Below are 17,642 nucleotides of genomic sequence, written 5' to 3'. Positions count from 1 at the left end.
ACCAGTAATTCCCAAACTTGGGTTGCCAGCTGTTTTTGGACTACAACTCCCATCATCCTTAGCTAGCAGGGATGATGGGAATTGTAGTCCAAAAACAGCTGGAGACCCATGTTTGGGAAATACTGGTGTAGACACTACGGAGCTAGATGGACCCTTGGTTGGACTCAGCTTCCTACATTCCTTGTTTGAATCAACCCTTTATTCTATGTACAATGAGGACTAGAAGCTTGCTTTGCTTTTAAGGAGAGGACCAGTCAGATTCCTCCAGGAAGCCCACCAGCTAGGCATGACGGCCACAGCTCCTCTCTCACTGTTGTTCATAAGAAGGGGCCTGCTGCCCCACACCCTGCTCTCACAGGGGCTGAACGCACCTAAGAACCTAGGAACCTAGATAGACTGCCCCTGGACCTGGAGGCTCCATAAGCAGCCTGGTGGATCAAGCCAGTGGCCCGCCTAGTCCAGCATCCTGGTCTTATGGTAGCCAAGCAATGCCCCAAGGGGAAGTCCGTAAGCAGGACCCAAACACAAGAGCCCTCTCCCCTCCTGTGGTTTCCTGAGACCGCCATTCAGAAGCATCCTGCAACAATGGGGAACCCATAGCTGTCAACTTACAGATTTGAAAATAAGGGACCAGCAGCCTTGGAAATAAGGGATCAGCAGCCAAAATAAGGGATTTTCAGAGCACAGGTATGTTCAGCTTCTGAGCCCCTCTGAGCCAAAGGCAGAAAGCCCAGCCAGCAGCCAAACGAAGCCTCAAGCGGTGGTTCCCACAGCGCAGCAACCCGGCAAAGGGGATGCAGCAAGGAAAACCACCGGCACCTCTCTGCTGGGAAGCGCTGAGCAAAGGCGAGTCCCCAGGCAACGCGGCCGATTTGATGGGCACAAGGCATGCAAGCTCCACCCCCCAGTCATTCTTAGACTCCTTATTGAGTGAGCAATGCAGCCAAGCAACACATTGGGAGCCTCCCTCCTCCCTGGCCAGCAGGGAGGGAGGGAGAGGAGCTGCTTCCTTTGAAACCCGGGAAATTTAAAGGTCATCATCAATAAGGGACAGCAGCAGGACACGGCGCTGGGATAAGGGACTTTCCCACCAAATAAGGGACGGTTGACAGCTATGGGGGAACTGGGTAGCCATTGATTGCCTCCTCCTCCTTGGTGAATCTGCCTTGCCCTCTTCTAAAGCCACCCGAGGACCAAGCCAGGGTCTTTCCCAACTCGCTATTTCCACGGGCGCCAATGCTCACCGCTGGTTCTCGCATAAGCAGCCACTGTTCCATCCTGCAGGCCGGCAAAGAGGTAGTCCGGGCTGTGCTTCAAGCAGAGGACCGGCTGGAGCCCCGGGCTCTTGCCCGTCAAGAGGCACTGCGTCCCCATGTCCACGCTTCCATAAACCAGGATGCTGGAGGCAGAAAGAGCAGAGCTCCGTTTAGAGTGCGGAGAGAGGATGGAGATTAACACAGGAAAACTGGAACAGAGGGAGTGACCCCTGGTGGGTGATCAGAGAGGTGCAAGAGAAGGCCTTGTGCGTGTTTCGCACACACAATCATGTAAGGCGAGAAAACCCTGGCGTTCAAATCTCCAACAGCAAACCTGTTAAGAGTTTTAATCTGTGTTGTAATAATGTTATACTTGTAAAATCAAATACAAATTATTTCAAAGAGAGAGAGAGTTTTAATCTGCTTTTAGTCTATTTGAACCTTTTTGAAAGTCTTAGGTTATTCTTCTTACGGGTAATTTTACCGTTTGGTCCCTTTTGAAAAAACCACACCGGGAGTTGTTTTTTTCAAACAGTATAAGATTTTGACAAAATAAATTAACTTTAAAAATTCAATGAGACCAGCTAATGTTAATGATTTTATCATTTGCCTGGGGGGGGGGGGCAAGCCCTTTGCGAAAAGCCAAAAATCACCACCAGCAATGCAATTTTAAAGTTTTTCAAAACAAGTGCAATTCATAATCAACTAAAGAATTCTGCCTCCCCCCCCAAGAAAAACACACAGTCCAACCCAGCCTAAGCAAACTGCCAACAATTTGCTGTGCCACCTCTGCAGCCTGAGTCCCATCACCCTCTCAAGGTCACTGGTGGGGCAGAAGGCAGGGAGCCCAACAGTAGATGGCGCTAGAGCAAAGGAGAGGCAGAGCCAACTAATACTCATTTTGTCCCCATCCTCTTCCCTGCTGGCTTTTGCAAGGGGCATCCCTAAGGAGAAAGCTGGCAGGCAAGGTCATACCCTGGTCTGGGTGTAAGTAAGAAGGCAGGGAGGTTGGGGCTGGCTGGGGCTAACGGGTAAGGGCCCCACTTGTGCTAACAGACCAGCCAACACTGAGAAACAAAAGAGAAGTTGGTTGGCGCAAAAATGGAAGCAAGAAGAACTACCGACGAAAGAAGAATGGAGGATGAAGTTGATGGACTATGCAGAATTAGATAAATTAACAGGAAGGATTCGAAACCTGCGGAATCAGAGATTCTTAAAGGTAAAGGGACCCCTGACCATTAGGTCCAGTTGTGGCCAACTCTGGGGTTGCGGCGCTCATCTCGCTTTATTGGCCGAGGGAGCCGGCGTGCAGCTTCCGGGTCATGTGGCCAGCATGACTAAGCCGCTTCTGGCGAACCAGAGCAGCGCATGGAAACGCCGTTTACCTTCCCACCAGAGTGGTACCTATTTATCTACTTGCACTTTGACGTGCTTTCGAACTGCTAGGTGGGCAGGAGCAGGGACCGAGCAATGGGAGCTCACCCCGTCGTAGGGATTCGAACCGCCAACCTTCTGATCGGCAAGTCCTAGGCTCTGTGGTTTAACCCACAATGCCACCCATGCCCCTCAGAGATTCTTAGAAGACTGGATCAAATATATGAACTATTTGAAAAGTAATTATGATGAACAGATTATGCTAGTAGGACTGCAAGAAGTTTTGTTAGGTAGATTATTTGAAATATTGCAAGAAAGACTATGAAGAGATGTATTAGTTAAGGACAATGAAATGTAATATAGAAATTAAGAAATGCTTAATAAGTGATGAAGAACAGAAAATCATCAGAGGTGTTGATGGAAGTCTAAAAAAGTATTGTATAAGATGAGAAGTTTTGTTGTATGACTGTTGGAACTGATATGTTAAATCAATAAAAATGTATATACAGTGGTACCTCTGGCTACGTACTTAATTCGTTCCAGAGGTCTGTTTGTAACCTGAAACTGTACTTAACCTGAAGCACCACTTTAGCTAATGGGGCCTCCCACTGCTGCCGCACGATTTCTGTTCTCATCCTGAAGCAAAGTTCTTAACCTGAGGTACTATTTCTGGGTTAGCGGCATCTGTAACCTGAAGCGTATGTAACCTGAAGTGTATGTAACCCGAGGTACCACTGTATATAAAAAAAAGAGAAACAAAAGAGAAGGATTATGGGGCAGAGCCAGCCTGAATGAGGCTCCGTTGCGTCTCCCTGCCAGAAATCGCATACACGCTTCCTCACCTGCCGTCCTGCAGCCCAAGACAGATCACCGGCTGTGGCGGCAAGGCCTGGTCAGCAGACGTCTCCAAACCGTCGGCTCTCTCCTCTTCGCTCCTCTCGGGAATGTATTCTGAGCACAGGACCTGGGCGGAAACCGGAAAGGACTTCACAGTGCGGGGCGCTGCCCGGTTCAGGGAAAAGATTTCGACCTGGCCGCCAGACCCCTCCTGCCCTCCGCCGACCTAGAGGAGTCGAGAAGAAGAGGAAGGGGAAAGGAATTCTCCTAAAGAAGTATTCTTGCAATCGTGGAGGGACCTCAAGATTTATCCAGTCCATGAAGGACCTTTTGAGGTGGTCCAGCCCACCATCAAACAGCTCTTGCCACCCCCAAATTCTTGCTAATATTTATCCTTTCTTGTCATTTGATTCGAGAGCAGCAGAAAACAAGCTGGCTCCATCTTCCATGTGAAAGCCCTTCAGGAATCTGAAGATGGCTCCCATTTCCTTCAACTGGATTTGTCTGCCCTAAATCTCACTGGCTTTAGTAAAGGTAAAGGGACCCCTGACCATTAGGTCCAGTCGTGGCCGACTCTGGGGTTGCAGCACTCATCTCGCTTTATTGGCCAAGGGAGCCGGCGTACAGCTTCCAGGTCATGTGGCCAGCATGACTAAGCCGCTTCTGGTGAACCAGAGCAGCGCACGGAAATGCCGTTTACCTTCCCGCCGGAGTGGTACCTATTTATCTACTTGCACTTTGACATGCTTTCGAACTGCTAGATTGGCAGGAGCAGGGACCAAACGACGGGAGCTCACCCCGTCGCGGGGATTCGAACCGCCGACCTTCTGATCAGCAAGTCCTAGGCTCTGTGGTTTAACCCACAGCGCCACCCGCGTCCCTTATTATACCAAATTGCAGTTGCTGCTGCAAGCATCAGATGATGTCCCTACCCCAAAGAAAGCAAAGAGGAGGCTCGTCCCGCAGTCAATGGCAAGCCCCCGCTTCGCCACACGAACTCACCCAGAGATAGCCTTGTGGCAGAGAAGTGCTGACAGCAGAGAAACCCAGCAAGGAAGAATGGACCGGGCTGTGGACGGCGGCACCAAGCTGAAGAGAGGATGAAAAAAGGGGGGGAACAATTAGGAACACACAAAGTTGCCTTCTTCCGAGTCAGTTCATGGGTCCAGCTAGCTTCATACAGACTAGACTGGGCCTCCAATCCAGAGTTTCAGGCCAGAGAGCCCTGGAGATGGGACCATGCAATAATATTTTTAATAATAACAACAAGAATCAAATAAAGGCTGAATGAATGAATGAATAATACTGAACTACATGGTCCAGGGCATAAGGCATCCTATGATTATGTACGGCTCAAAGCTCACAAAGGAAATTTTAAATAATAATAATAATAATAATAATAATAATAATAATAATAATAATACAGTCGTACCTTGGTTCTCAAACGTAATCCATTCCGGAAGTCCATTCGACTTCCGAAAATGTTTGAAAACCATGGCGCGGCTTCTGATTGGCTGCAGGAGTTTCCTGCACTCAATGGGAATCCATGGAAACTGTCTCAGACGTTTGGCTTCCAAAAAACGGTTGCACACTGGAACACTCACTTCCAGGTTTGCGACGTTCGGGAGCCAAAATGTTCAAGAACGAAGCTGCTTGAAAACCAAGGTACCATTGTAATAATAATAATAATAATAATAATAATAATAATAATAATGCTATTATTTGTACCCAGCCCATCTGACTATATTGCTCCAACCATTCTGGGTAGTTTCCAAAATATATAAAAACATAGTAAGACATTCAACATTAAAAGTCCCTATACAGAGCTGCCTTCAGATGTCTTCTAAAGGTTGTCTAGTTACTGATCTTGACATCCAATGGGAGGGTGTTCCACAGGATTAATAATAATAAATGATAATTTATTCAGGATTACTTCCAACTAACAACAACAACAACATGTTATTTATACCCCACCCAACTGGCTGGGCTTCCCGAGCCACTCTGGGATTTCTCAACAGAATATTAAAAACATGTTAAACATCAAACATTAAAAACTTCCCTAAACAGGGTTGCCTTCACATGTCTTCTAAAAGTCAGATAGTTGTTTATTTTCTTGACATCTGATGGGAGGGCGTTCCACAGGACAGGGGCCACTACCGAGAAGGCCCTCTGCCTGGTTCCCTGTAACCTCACTTCTCGCAGTGAAGCTGGACCTCAGTGTCTGGGCTGAACAATGAGGGTGGAGACGCTCCTTCAGGTAAACTGGGCCAAGGCGGTTTAGGGCTTTAAAGGTCAGCACCAACACTTTGTATTGTGCTCGGAAACGTACTGGGAGCCAATGTAGGTCTTTCAGGTCCTGGCAGTCACTCCCAGTCACCAGTCTAGCTGCCACATTCTGGATTAATTGCAGTTTTCAAGTCACCTTCAAAGGCTGCCCGACACTGAGCGCATTGCAGTAGTCCAAGCAGGCGATAACTGTTCAGGGAAGTTTTTAATGTGTGACATTTTAATGTATTTTTAAACTTTGTTGGAAGCTGCCAAGAGGGGCTGGGGAAGCCCAGCCAGATGGGCGGGGTACAAATAATAAATTATTATTATTATTATAGAGGATGCACCACTCTGGCGAGACAGTCTGCAGGCAAGTAGGGTCTTAGCCTGCGTACCAGATGGAGCTGGTAGACAGCCGCTCTGGACACAGAATTAACCTGCACCTCTATGGACAGCTGTGAGTCCAAAATGACTCCCAGGCTGCGCACCTGGTCCTTCAGGGGCACAGTTACCCCATTCAGGACCAGGGAGTCCTCCACACCAGCCTGTCCCCCGTCCCCCCAAAAACAGTACTTCTCTCGTCAGGATTCAGCCTCAATCTGTTAGCCGCCATCCATCCTCCAAGTGCCTCCAGACTCGTATCATTCAATTTAGACCAGGCATAGGCAAACTCGCCCTCCAGATGTTTTGGGACTATAATTCCCATCATCCCTGACCACTGGTCCTGTTAGCTAGGTGTCAGAGTTGCTTCAAGATCCTAGCTCACAGAGGATCACGCTAGCCAACGGTCATTAAGTAAAAGTCTTTATTGAGTTACAGTTTCCATTCTCAAGCTGCTGCGTGCAACTCTACGTCTAGTAGCTAGATCGGCGAAGCTCCGTCTGAATCTCCGCCCCTTGTACACCAACTTAATATCCTAGCCCTGCTCCACCTTTTCCGCCTGACTGTTCTTCTCTGGGTCCCTCTGCCCCCCTGGGTCTCTTCCTTCCGGGATTCTTCTGACGCTGACCCCCCGGACCCTCCTGTCTCCTTGCGCCGGGCTTTAGGACCTGGCTCCCTTTCCGGGCTGCCTACTGCGCCGCCTTCCTGTGCATTTGAACTTGGCGCGCGCGCCCAACCTTCCACCTTCCGTCTAACCGTCTCTTCGCTCCCAGATGGAGGTGTGGCCACCCCTGACTCGTGCCCTCCCTCCTGTTGTGAGCTGCCAGCGCTTGCCCCCTGGCTCCCTTCCTCTTCCCTGTTCTCTGGCGGTGACGCTGGTCCCGATCTCCAACTGCTCTCCTCTGAGTCCCCTCTGGCTCTATCTTCCTGGGGTGCCCCCCTAAACTCCCCCCTTGCCTTGGCCACTGGTGCTCCTTTCTGTGAATCCTCCGATTCACTGGAAAGACTCGGAGATCTCGGGTCGTCGTCATCACTCATCTTTTCTTCTGCCTCCTCCCCTTCGCTCTCTGTTTCCTCCCTTGCCCTTGCCTCTGCTCCTGAACCCCTGACATCCATCCCCCCCTCGAAGCCCCCCACTCCCCCTTCCCCTCCTTCCGGTGCTGGAGCTGGGTGCTGCTGTGTCAAGGGGACGAATGTCGGGTACCGTTCGCTTCCCGTAGCGGGCCTCCATCCGAAGTCTTCCGGTTCTTCCTCCCTGCTCTCGTCGACGACGGTCACCTCTGCTTCCATCTCTGTGCCGCCGTGCTCGAAACCTGGGTCGTCCCCGAAAACGTCCATGTCCGTCTCTCCCTCACTTCCTCCTGGCGGCGTTGCTCGTCCTGGACCTTCTTGCCACTTCCTGCGCCACTGCTCCTCTGGTCTGTCGTCCCACCAATACGAGGGTTCTGAGGCAGATCCCGAGGGTGACCCCTCCGGGGAACGGACGTCTCGTGTCGGGTCCTCGTCCGAGTCGAACCCCCGGAACGTGCTGGCCGAAAGCGTGGGCGTGAAAAGCCAGTCGTCGAAAAAGTCTGCTGGCATCGGTCTATGTGGGAAGAGGGCATGAAACTCGTCTTTGAGCAGAGGTTCGTCCAAGGCGTAGCCCGGCACCCAGCTGTTCGCACTGGCCGGGGTGCCCTCCTTGGCGAGAAAGTATTCTACCCCTTCTTCCCCCCATCTGGAATCCAAAATTTCTGTGACTTCGTTGATGCGCTCCTTCTGTGCCACTCCTGCGTGCCCTGTTCTGTCTCTGACCGGACTCGGCGCCGTTCCGGGTTCCTGAAACCTGTGCGGTGCCTTGTAGGGAGTGAGCACCGATCTGTGGAACACCGGATGCATTCTGGAACCCTCCGGAAGCGCCAGCCTGAAGGCCACCGGGTTGACCTGCTCTTCGACTTGATAGGGCCCCAGTTGCTTGTGCCCTAGTTTCTTCTTGGCCAACGACCTGGCCGGCACTGCGTGGGCTGCTAACCAGACCCAGTCTCCCACGTGGAGCTCTTCGCCAACCCTTCTGCGTTTGTCCGCTTGTACCTTGTATGCGTGCTTGGCCAGCTCCAGGTGGCGCCTCAGCTGATCGTGGACTTCCTGCAGCTCCGACGCGAACGCATCTGCCGTCTGCGGCTCCCCCTCCCCCAGCCTTTCCAGTCCCGGGAAGGTTCTGGGGTGCCTCCCGTTGTTGGCGAAGAACGGCGTGACCCCCGTGGACACGTGCTTCGTGTTGTTGTAGGCGAACTCGGCGAGCGGCAGGTAATCCACCCACGTCGCAGGCTGTTGATTTGCATAACACCTCAAGTACTGCTGCATGATGGCATTGACCCGCTCCGCTTGCCCGTTGGTCTGCGGGTGTCTCGCCGACGCCAGGTTGATCTTGACGTTCAGGAAGCCCATCAGCCTCTGCCAGAAATTCGAGATGAACTGCCGCCCCCGGTCGGACAGAATAGACCGTGGCAGACCGTGAACCTTGAACACGTGGTCTATGAACAGTTTGGCGGTTTGCTCCGCCGTGGCCACCTTCGCACACGGAATGAAATGTGCCATCTTGGAGAACAAGTCCACCACCACCAGCACTGCCGTCTTGCCCCTCGAGCTGGGCAGATCCGTGACAAAGTCCAGGGCCACTCTCTCCCAAGGTTCGACCGGAGTTTGCAGCGGTTCCAACAGTCCGGCCGGCGGTCTAAGCACTGGCTTCGCCCTCTGGCAGGTGTCACACCTCGCCACGTAGTCCGCGACCTCCCCTCTCATTCCAGGCCACCAGAAATCCCTGGCGACTAATTCCACCGTCTTCTCCTTGCCGAAGTGCCCTGCAGTGGGCGCGTCGTGCAGCTGCTGCAGCACCTTGGCGCGAAGTTCGTCTCCCGGCACGTAGATGGCCCCTTTACGGATGAGCAATCCATCTCTTAGCTGGAAACCGTCGGCCGCTGCCTTGCCCCTTTGCACCTCTGCCATCTTTGCTTGCGCGAAGGAGTCCCCCTGCAACGCTCGTCGCACCGCCTCCAGATCCACGGTTGCCGCGGCGCACGCCCACACTGTTGGTGCGAAGATGTGCATGGCGGCCGCTGGCGTTGCGTCCTCCAGATACTGTGGCTTGCGAGAGAGAGCGTCCGCCATGATGTTGGTGTCCCCCGGGACATACTCTATTCGGAAGTCGAAGTTCGCAAAGAACTCAGCCCAACGTATCTGCCTTTGGTTCAGGAACTGTGCCGTGCGCCAGTGCTCTAGGTTCTTGTGGTCCGTGCAAACCTGCACCGTGTGCTTGGCGCCGATCAGAAAGTGCCTCCACGCCTTGAACGCTGCATGAATGGCCAGCAACTCCCTGTCCCATATGGTGTAGTTCTGCTCGGACTTGCTGAGCTTCCTGGAGTAAAACGCTCCCGGTCGCCACACCCCCTGCGGGTCTTTCTGCAGCAGGACCGCCCCCACGGCTCTGTCCGAGGTGTCTGTCTCCACCCTCATCGGCTTGCTGGGGTTGACATGAAGCAGCTGCTCTTCCGACGCGAAGAGACGCTTGAGTGCCTGAAAGGACTGTTCCGCCTGCTCTGTCCAAAGGAACTTCTTTTTCTTGGAGCTAAGCGTGTCAGTGATGGCCGCCGTCTGCATAGCGAAGCCCTTGATAAACTTGCGATAGAAGTTCGCAAAGCCGACAAACCGTTGGACCTCCTTCCGGTTGCGCGGGCTCTTCCAATCCAACACCGCTCGAACCTTTGCGCTGTCCATGGCGAGCCCCTTGTCAGACAGCTTGTAGCCCAGAAAATCCACCTCCGTCACGTCAAATTGGCACTTCTCCAGCTTGGCGTAGAGCCTATGTTGCTTTAGCCTGTTCAGCACTTCCTTGACGTGTTTGTCATGCTCCTGTTGCGACTCCGAAAAGATCAGGATGTCATCTAAGAAACAGACGCACGTCTTGTAGAGAAGTCCCGCCAACACGTGATGCATGAATGCTTGAAAAACGTGGGAGCCATTTTGCAATACAAAAGGCATAACTCTATATTCGTAGGTCCCCAGTGGCGTGAACATGGCTGTTTTCCACTCATCTCCCTCCCGCATGCGAATGAGGTTGTACGCCCCTCGCAGGTCCAACTTGGTGAACACTCTGCCCTTCCGCACCTTTGCGAGGAGGTCGTCAATTCGGGGCATGGGGAAGTCCGACGGCTTAGTCACACTGTTCAAGATCCTGTAATCCACTACGAGTCTCTTTTGGGGCGTATCCCGCTTCTTAACGAAGAACACCGGGCTGCCTCCCGCCGCCTCGGACTCTCGGATGAAACCGCGCTCCAAATTATGATCTATGAACTCTTTGAGTTCATGCAGTTCGTCCTCTGACATGGAATACAGTCTCCCCTTAGGCAGCGCCGCCCCTGGCAGCAGGTCAATCTTGCAGTCATATGGCCTGTGAGGGGGTAGCCTGTCTGCCTCCTTCTCGCAGAAAACTTCCAAAAATTCTGCGTACTTGTGGGGAATCGCTTGCAGCGTGCCTAGCAGCAGCTGTGACTCTTCTTCCTCTCCTTCCTGCCTGGGCACGATGCAGTGTTCAGCACAAAAGGAAGAGCCGAAGGTCAGCTGCCTCTGGTACCAAGCCAGCGTTGGGCTGTGCTTGTCCAGCCAACTCATGCCCAACACAATGGGCGTGTCCGACAATTGAGTGACGTTGAAGCTGATGACTTCTTTGTGATTCCCAAGTCGCATCACCATTGGTGGCGTCTGCTGCACCACTTGCCCCCCTAGCAGCTCCCTGCCATCCACCGTGACAACCTGCAGGGGCAGTGTGGCCGGCAGCAACTGTATAGCATGCTGGTTGACAAAGTCCTGCCCTATAAAGTCCGCATTGCTGCCTGAGTCAATGGTGATTGGCACGTCCATGGTGATGCCATTGGGCAGCTGGAGCGATGCGGTGAGCCTCACCACTGGTTTGGGCGGGAGGGGGTTCACGGGCTGTAAAATCTCTGGGGACTGCATCATTAATACGTCTGGCTGGGCCCCAGTGCCTCTTCCTCCAGCCAGACTGCGTCGTTTCCCTGCTGTGGTTCTCCTTGCTGCGTTGCTGCAGTCGCCATTGCTGAGGCTGCAGTGAGCTTGCGGAGCCTCTGGGGACACTCTTTCGCCATATGCCCTGGCTCCTCACAGACGTAACACTTCCTGTTCCCTCTAGGAGGCTTCGCTTTCACTGCTGCTGGTGCTAGGGCTCTGGTTGCTGACTGAGCCCTGGCACCTCCAACCTCCATCGGTTCAGCTCCTCCTCCTGGCGGAGGCGTGGATTGCGTACGTGCTGCTTCTCTGGGAAAGAAGGAGGAGCCCCTGGCTGGTTCGCGCCCTCCACGCCCTTCGTCCCTGCTCCACGGACGTCCTTCCAGCCGTACCCCCACTGCCAGCGCCCTCTGCACGACCTCCTGGGTGGTCCGGGGTCTCTCCCCCCTCGCAATCTCATCTTTCACAGAGCTGTTTAATCCCTCCCAGAACAGGTCTCTTACAGGAGTCGCATCTCTGTCCCATTCTAGGGCACTGGCCAAGGCGAAAAAGCGGGCATGGTACTGCCGTACGCTGGCCCTTCCCTGCTTCAGTCCATGAATCTGTTGCCGAGCAAGATCCACGTCAATGCTTGATAAAAAACACCCATCCATCGCTTTAATAAAGGCATTCGCATTTTGGAGCGCCGGATCGTTATCCCTCCACAAATTGCGCAGCCATGCCCTGGCATCCCCATGCAAATAGGACATGATGAATCCCACTTTCTCCTGCTCATCTCTAAAATCTTTATTCAGCAGTTGCAGTGCACACAGCACGTCTGCTCTAAAATTGGGATACTGTTGCAGGTTCCCATCGAAGTGAGAGACCAGACCGCCTGTGCGTCTCCCCAAACCAATCCCCTCTGGTTTGGGTGTCTGTTGCCCTTGCTTCGTAAGCACTTCCAACCTGACCTGGAGATCCCTGTAGGCGGCAGCTGCGTCCTCCTCTCTCTTCCTGGATGCGAGAGCCTCGGCATTCAGCTGTGACACTGCTTCTCTGAGTTCCGCTATTTGCTGTTCAGCCGTCATGTCGGCTGCCGTTCGTGAGCTCGCTAGTAGGCACCTGCTTCTCTCCTCTCCTCGAGGCTGTATATGCCCACAATTCTTTGAGACGGAGCTTACTGTCAGAGTTGCTTCAAGATCCTAGCTCACAGAGGATCACGCTAGCCAACGGTCATTAAGTAAAAGTCTTTATTGAGTTACAGTTTCCATTCTCAAGCTGCTGCGTGCAACTCTACGTCTAGTAGCTAGATCGGCGAAGCTCCGTCTGAATCTCCGCCCCTTGTACACCAACTTAATATCCTAGCCCTGCTCCACCTTTTCCGCCTGACTGTTCTTCTCTGGGTCCCTCTGCCCCCCTGGGTCTCTTCCTTCCGGGATTCTTCTGACGCTGACCCCCCGGACCCTCCTGTCTCCTTGCGCCGGGCTTTAGGACCTGGCTCCCTTTCCGGGCTGCCTACTGCGCCGCCTTCCTGTGCATTTGAACTTGGCGCGCGCGCCCAACCTTCCACCTTCCGTCTAACCGTCTCTTCGCTCCCAGATGGAGGTGTGGCCACCCCTGACTCGTGCCCTCCCTCCTGTTGTGAGCTGCCAGCGCTTGCCCCCTGGCTCCCTTCCTCTTCCCTGTTCTCTGGCGGTGACGCTGGTCCCGATCTCCAACTGCTCTCCTCTGAGTCCCCTCTGGCTCTATCTTCCTGGGGTGCCCCCCTAAACTCCCCCCTTGCCTTGGCCACTGGTGCTCCTTTCTGTGAATCCTCCGATTCACTGGAAAGACTCGGAGATCTCGGGTCGTCGTCATCACTCATCTTTTCTTCTGCCTCCTCCCCTTCGCTCTCTGTTTCCTCCCTTGCCCTTGCCTCTGCTCCTGAACCCCTGACACTAGGGATCATGGGAGTTGTAGTCCCAAAACATCTGGTGGGCCGAGTTTGCCTACGCCTGGATTAGACTATGAAATAGCTAAGCTTTGCAACAAGAGTTAAGCTCCGCCGTGGGGCGCATGAGTCGATTTCCCCTCAACCTAGAAAAAAGGGGGGGAATCCAAAACTTTCCATGTTCCCTCCCCAAAAAGAGAGCACAGCTGTCTTTCACCAGAGGTGAAATTCAGGGATCCCTTTGAAACCAAAAGACACACTTTACACTGGTTTTTTTAAAGGCCCCCTAAGCTGTCCCAGATCCTCTAGGGTACAGGAGGAAAGGACATGTTGGAGTCAAAGGAGCTTTGTGGATTAATCATAATATATGTATCCAGACGCCGTGCCTCCCCCACCCCCCCGTTCCAGCTGCTTGCCTTCATCATATTTTTTCCCCCGAGCCGGGTGGTTGCATTGAAACCATAGATCATCAAAAGAAGTAAAATCTGAAGCCAGCCTGATGGAATAAAGCTTTGGCAAAGAAAGAGAAGCTTTGCGGGTGGGGGACAACGACTCTTCGCCGTCCCCGGAGGAAATCTCCCCGGCATTTGGTCTAATTAGACAAAACGGCAGCCAGGCCTTCAGGAGAGAGAGAACACACACACACACACACACACACACACACACACACACACACACAAAACCACAAACACACACACAGAGAGAGAAGCCACCACTGACACACACACACAGCTGTTCCCTCTAGAACTGGAGGGGTGGGGTTGAGATGGATGCAACCAGTGGCCAGGAAACTTCTGCATTCGCCACTAATTGGATTTTTTTGGGGAGGGGGGTGACATTGAGAAGCCCTCTGCAGCGCTAACGATGGGAAGCAGATTTCCTCCGGTTCTTAAAAGAGGAAAGGATTGCTTTATTGGATGCAAGGAGAGAAGGTCGTTCGAGAGCAGAGCCCATGTTTTGAACAAAAACAAGGTCCCGGGTTCAAATCCCGCAGGCAGCATCCAGGGGGAGGACCCGAACCGGTGGGTTCAAATGATGGGAAATGAGTTCGATTAAACGTTAGGAATAATTTTCTGAGTGCAAGAGCTGTTTGATGGTGAGACAGGCTCCTTCGGAAGGTGGCGGCGTCTCCTTCAGCGCAGGTTTCTAAGCAGATGCTGGGTGGCCACTTGTCTGGGATTCTTCAGCACTGCAGGGGGTTGGGCTGGATGACCTTTGGGTACCACTTCAAACTCTACCATTCTGATTCTATCGCCAGGTAGGGCAGAGACAGACACACACACACACCCCGCCTGGAACTCCGGAAGGGTTCACTCTGCAAGGCACCGAAGGGAAAGGATTGCTTGACGGCATAGGAAACGGGGGAAGCTGCCTTCTACAGAGTCAGACCCTTGCTCCATCTAACTCCATATTGCCTGCACTGACTGGCAGCGATGGCTCTCCAGGGTTTCAGGCAGGGAGCTGTTTCCCAGCCCTGCCTGGAGACGCCACCAGCGGGGATGGAGCCGGGGGCCTTCTGCATGCCAGGCATGCCTCGAAAGATTCCATCAACGGCGTCTCTGGAAAATTTTACACATCACTTGGGAAGACAGGCGAACTAAAACCAGTGTACTGGAAGAAGCAAAGATCACCAGTGTGGAAGCAATGATTCTTCAACATCAACCTGGTTGGACTGGTCATGTTGTGGATGCCTGATTATTGTCTTCCAAAGCAACTGCTCTATTCCCAACTTAAGAATGGAAAGCGTAATGCTGGTGGTCAACTAAAGAGATTTAAAGACTCTCTCAAGGCAAATCTTAAAAAAAACTTCCTCCCAGTAGTACCGTAGAGACCAGCTAAGTTTGTTATTGGTATGAGCTTGAGTGTGCATGCACACTTCTTCAGATACACTGAAACAGAAGTCACCAGACCCTTATATATATATAGTGAGAGGGTGGGGAGGGGTATTACTCAGAAGGGGGGTGGGAATGGGTAATTGGCTGATAGGTCTGGTAAACCAGTTGATGACTGTTAACGACTGCAATTGGTCTTACAGGAAAAAGCAAGGGATGAGATGGCCAAAAATAGCTTTACCAGACCAGGTCTCTCCATGGTTTTAAGTCTGGTAATAAACAGTAAATTCTTATCTCATTATACATGATGAAGCTATTTTTGTTTCACTCAGCCTTTTATCTAGAACCCTGAGGACTAGAAACTCAACTTTTTATTTGGGGCCGGGCGATATCTGGTTTTCAACCAGCTAAGACTTCACGATACACTGATATATCACAATGTATGAAATAAGGATGGAGCTATGTACAGCAGAGGCATTGGCTGGCTTCATGGTTTCCCCCATATTGTGATTTTTGCATAGGACGCAAACACAAATCATGATTCGCAACATATTGCCGGGTCCAAACCAATTATGAAACCAATATTACAATATGCACTTCAGAATGGTTTGGGAGGATATATTGAGATATCTCCCAGCCCTTGAAGCTTAGTGGCTGAGTTCTTGCTCTGCATGCAAAAATCCCCTAGCAGCATCTCTAGCTAGGAGTGGGAACCTTCCTTGCCTGAAATCCTGGGCAGCCGCTGGAAACCAGTACAGACAGCACTGTGCTTGGATGAACCAGGAGACTAAACCAGTAGAGGGCAGCCATTTAGCCCATACTTCTTCTGGCCCATCTTGTCCTTTAGGCCCCATCGGGGCAGGGTGTGGGTCTGTCTTACCTGAAGGTCCAGAGCTCTGGAAGAGAAGGCGGGCATGCGGGAGACCAAAATGGGGCACCAGAAGGGGGCTTTGCACTTCTTGTCCTCTTCCGGGCACAGCCAGCCAGGCTGGTTTTCCTCGCCTGCAAGAGAAGAGAAGGAATCTGAGTCACACATCCTTCTGGGCTCAGGAGAAACAGCCACCGGTGAAGCCATCAGCGTAGGAGACAATAGAGGGGGTTGAAATGGATGAGTCTTGGTGTCGCTCCCAACTCATCAATCCTACGGTTTGGGAACAAACAGAGGGGATGGTGCAGAGATGTAGGGAGACAGGAAGCTGCCTTATTATCGAGTCAGAACAGCGCTCCATCTAGCCGAGTGCTGTCTTACACTGGCTGGCAGCAGCTCTCCAGGATTTCAGCCAGCAAGCATCTCCCATCCCCACCTGGGATTGAACCTCAGTTTTTCCTTAAAAAAAATAAACCAGGTATATCATGATGTTTAGCTGGTGATATATCACAATGTTGAAAACCAGCTATCACCCAGCCCAGTGTTCACCTCTACATGGTTCCATCCTTATTTCAGACATATATATCACGATGTTTAGCTGGTGATGTATCATGAAGTTGAAAAACAGCTCCATTCTTATTCCACAAGGATATATCTCTATGTTGAAAACCAAATATCGCCCAGCCCTAGTATTCGCCTCTACATAGTTCCATCCTTTTTTCAGACACAGCAATATTTTGGTACATTGCGATGTTTAGCTGGTGATATATCGCAATATTGAAAACCAGGTATCGCCCGGCCCTAGCTGGCAGGGACAGTGGGCTCACAAAAGGTGGGCAGATTTTATGTACACAATCACGGTTTCGAACAGGGCGCTGAAAAATAAATAGATTTTGTTTAAGGGTGTGAGAGAGCCTATAGGGCTCTGGAGCAGGGGTCAGCAAACTTTTTCAGCAGGGGGCTGGTCCACTGTCCTTCAGACCTTGTGGGGGACTGGACTATATTTTGGGGGGGAAATGAACAAATTCCTATGCCTCACAAATAACCCAGAGATGCATTTTAAATAAAAGCACACATTTTTCTGATGTAAAAACACTAGGCAGGTCCCACAAATAACCCAGAGATGCATTTGAAATACAGTGGTACCTCAGGTTAAGTACTTAATTCATTCCGGAGGTCCATTCTTAACCTGAAACTGTTCTTAACCTGAAGCACCACTTTAGCTAATGGGGCCTCCCGCTGCTGCTGTGCTGCCGGAGCACGATTTCTGTTCTCATCCTGAAGCAAAGTTCTTAACCCGAGGTAATTTTTCTAGGTTAGTGGAGTCTATAACCTGAAGCATATGCAACCTGAAGCGTATGTAACCCGAGGTACCACTGTAAAAGGACACATTCTACTCATGTAAAAACACGCTGATTCCCGGACCGTGTGCAGGCCGGATTTAGAAGGCAATTGGGCCGGATCCGGCCTACCCATGCTCTGGAGACTTGCAGGAGTTTCCCAGGACCATTCTGTAACCCACACAAGAGCATCCCAGAGGCCGGCAAGCAAGACAGAGGGCAAGCTCTACTCATTGTGCCAACGTTGGACAGCGAGGGATTGTCGCGCAGGTGGAACCAGGGGCCATTCTGAGCAGTTCTCAACCCGTGGGTCCCCAGATGTTGTTGGACTACAACTCCCATCATCCCTGAGCTCTGGCCTTGCTAGCTAGGGGTGATGGGAGTTGTAGTCCAACCACACCTGGGGACCCACAGGTGGTTTTGTCTCTCCGCAGGATCCCCCAGAATGTCCTACTTTACAACAAATCTGTACCCCAAAGCACAATGTTGGGGTTTGGGGGGGGCAGGGAGGACAGATGCCATATTAAAGGCCTGAAGTCTCCTTGTGGGGACACCTTTGTTTGCACACTGAAAAAC

General features: G+C 52.0%; 1 protein-coding gene across 12 annotated transcripts in view; it reads right to left on the bottom strand.

The window, feature by feature from the left end:
- ARHGEF10L (Rho guanine nucleotide exchange factor 10 like) overlaps positions 1 to 17,642 on the bottom strand; it is a 147,868-nt gene that overhangs the window by 44,469 nt on the left and 85,757 nt on the right. For all 12 annotated transcript variants that reach the window (XM_077931078.1, XM_077931080.1, XM_077931081.1 and 9 more), the window contains 4 exons: positions 15,739 to 15,860; positions 4,470 to 4,556; positions 3,473 to 3,693; positions 1,245 to 1,399 (listed from right to left, as the gene is read on the bottom strand). In XM_077931078.1, coding sequence (XP_077787204.1) covers positions 1,245 to 1,399; positions 3,473 to 3,693; positions 4,470 to 4,556; positions 15,739 to 15,860 — 585 coding nt within the window. The remainder of the gene's footprint in view (positions 1 to 1,244; positions 1,400 to 3,472; positions 3,694 to 4,469; positions 4,557 to 15,738; positions 15,861 to 17,642) is intronic.

Source organism: Podarcis muralis, chromosome 7 (genome assembly GCF_964188315.1).
Source record: "Podarcis muralis chromosome 7, rPodMur119.hap1.1, whole genome shotgun sequence".
Taxonomy (NCBI): Eukaryota; Metazoa; Chordata; class Lepidosauria; order Squamata; family Lacertidae; genus Podarcis; species Podarcis muralis.
This window is presented reverse-complemented; position numbering and strand designations above follow the sequence as displayed.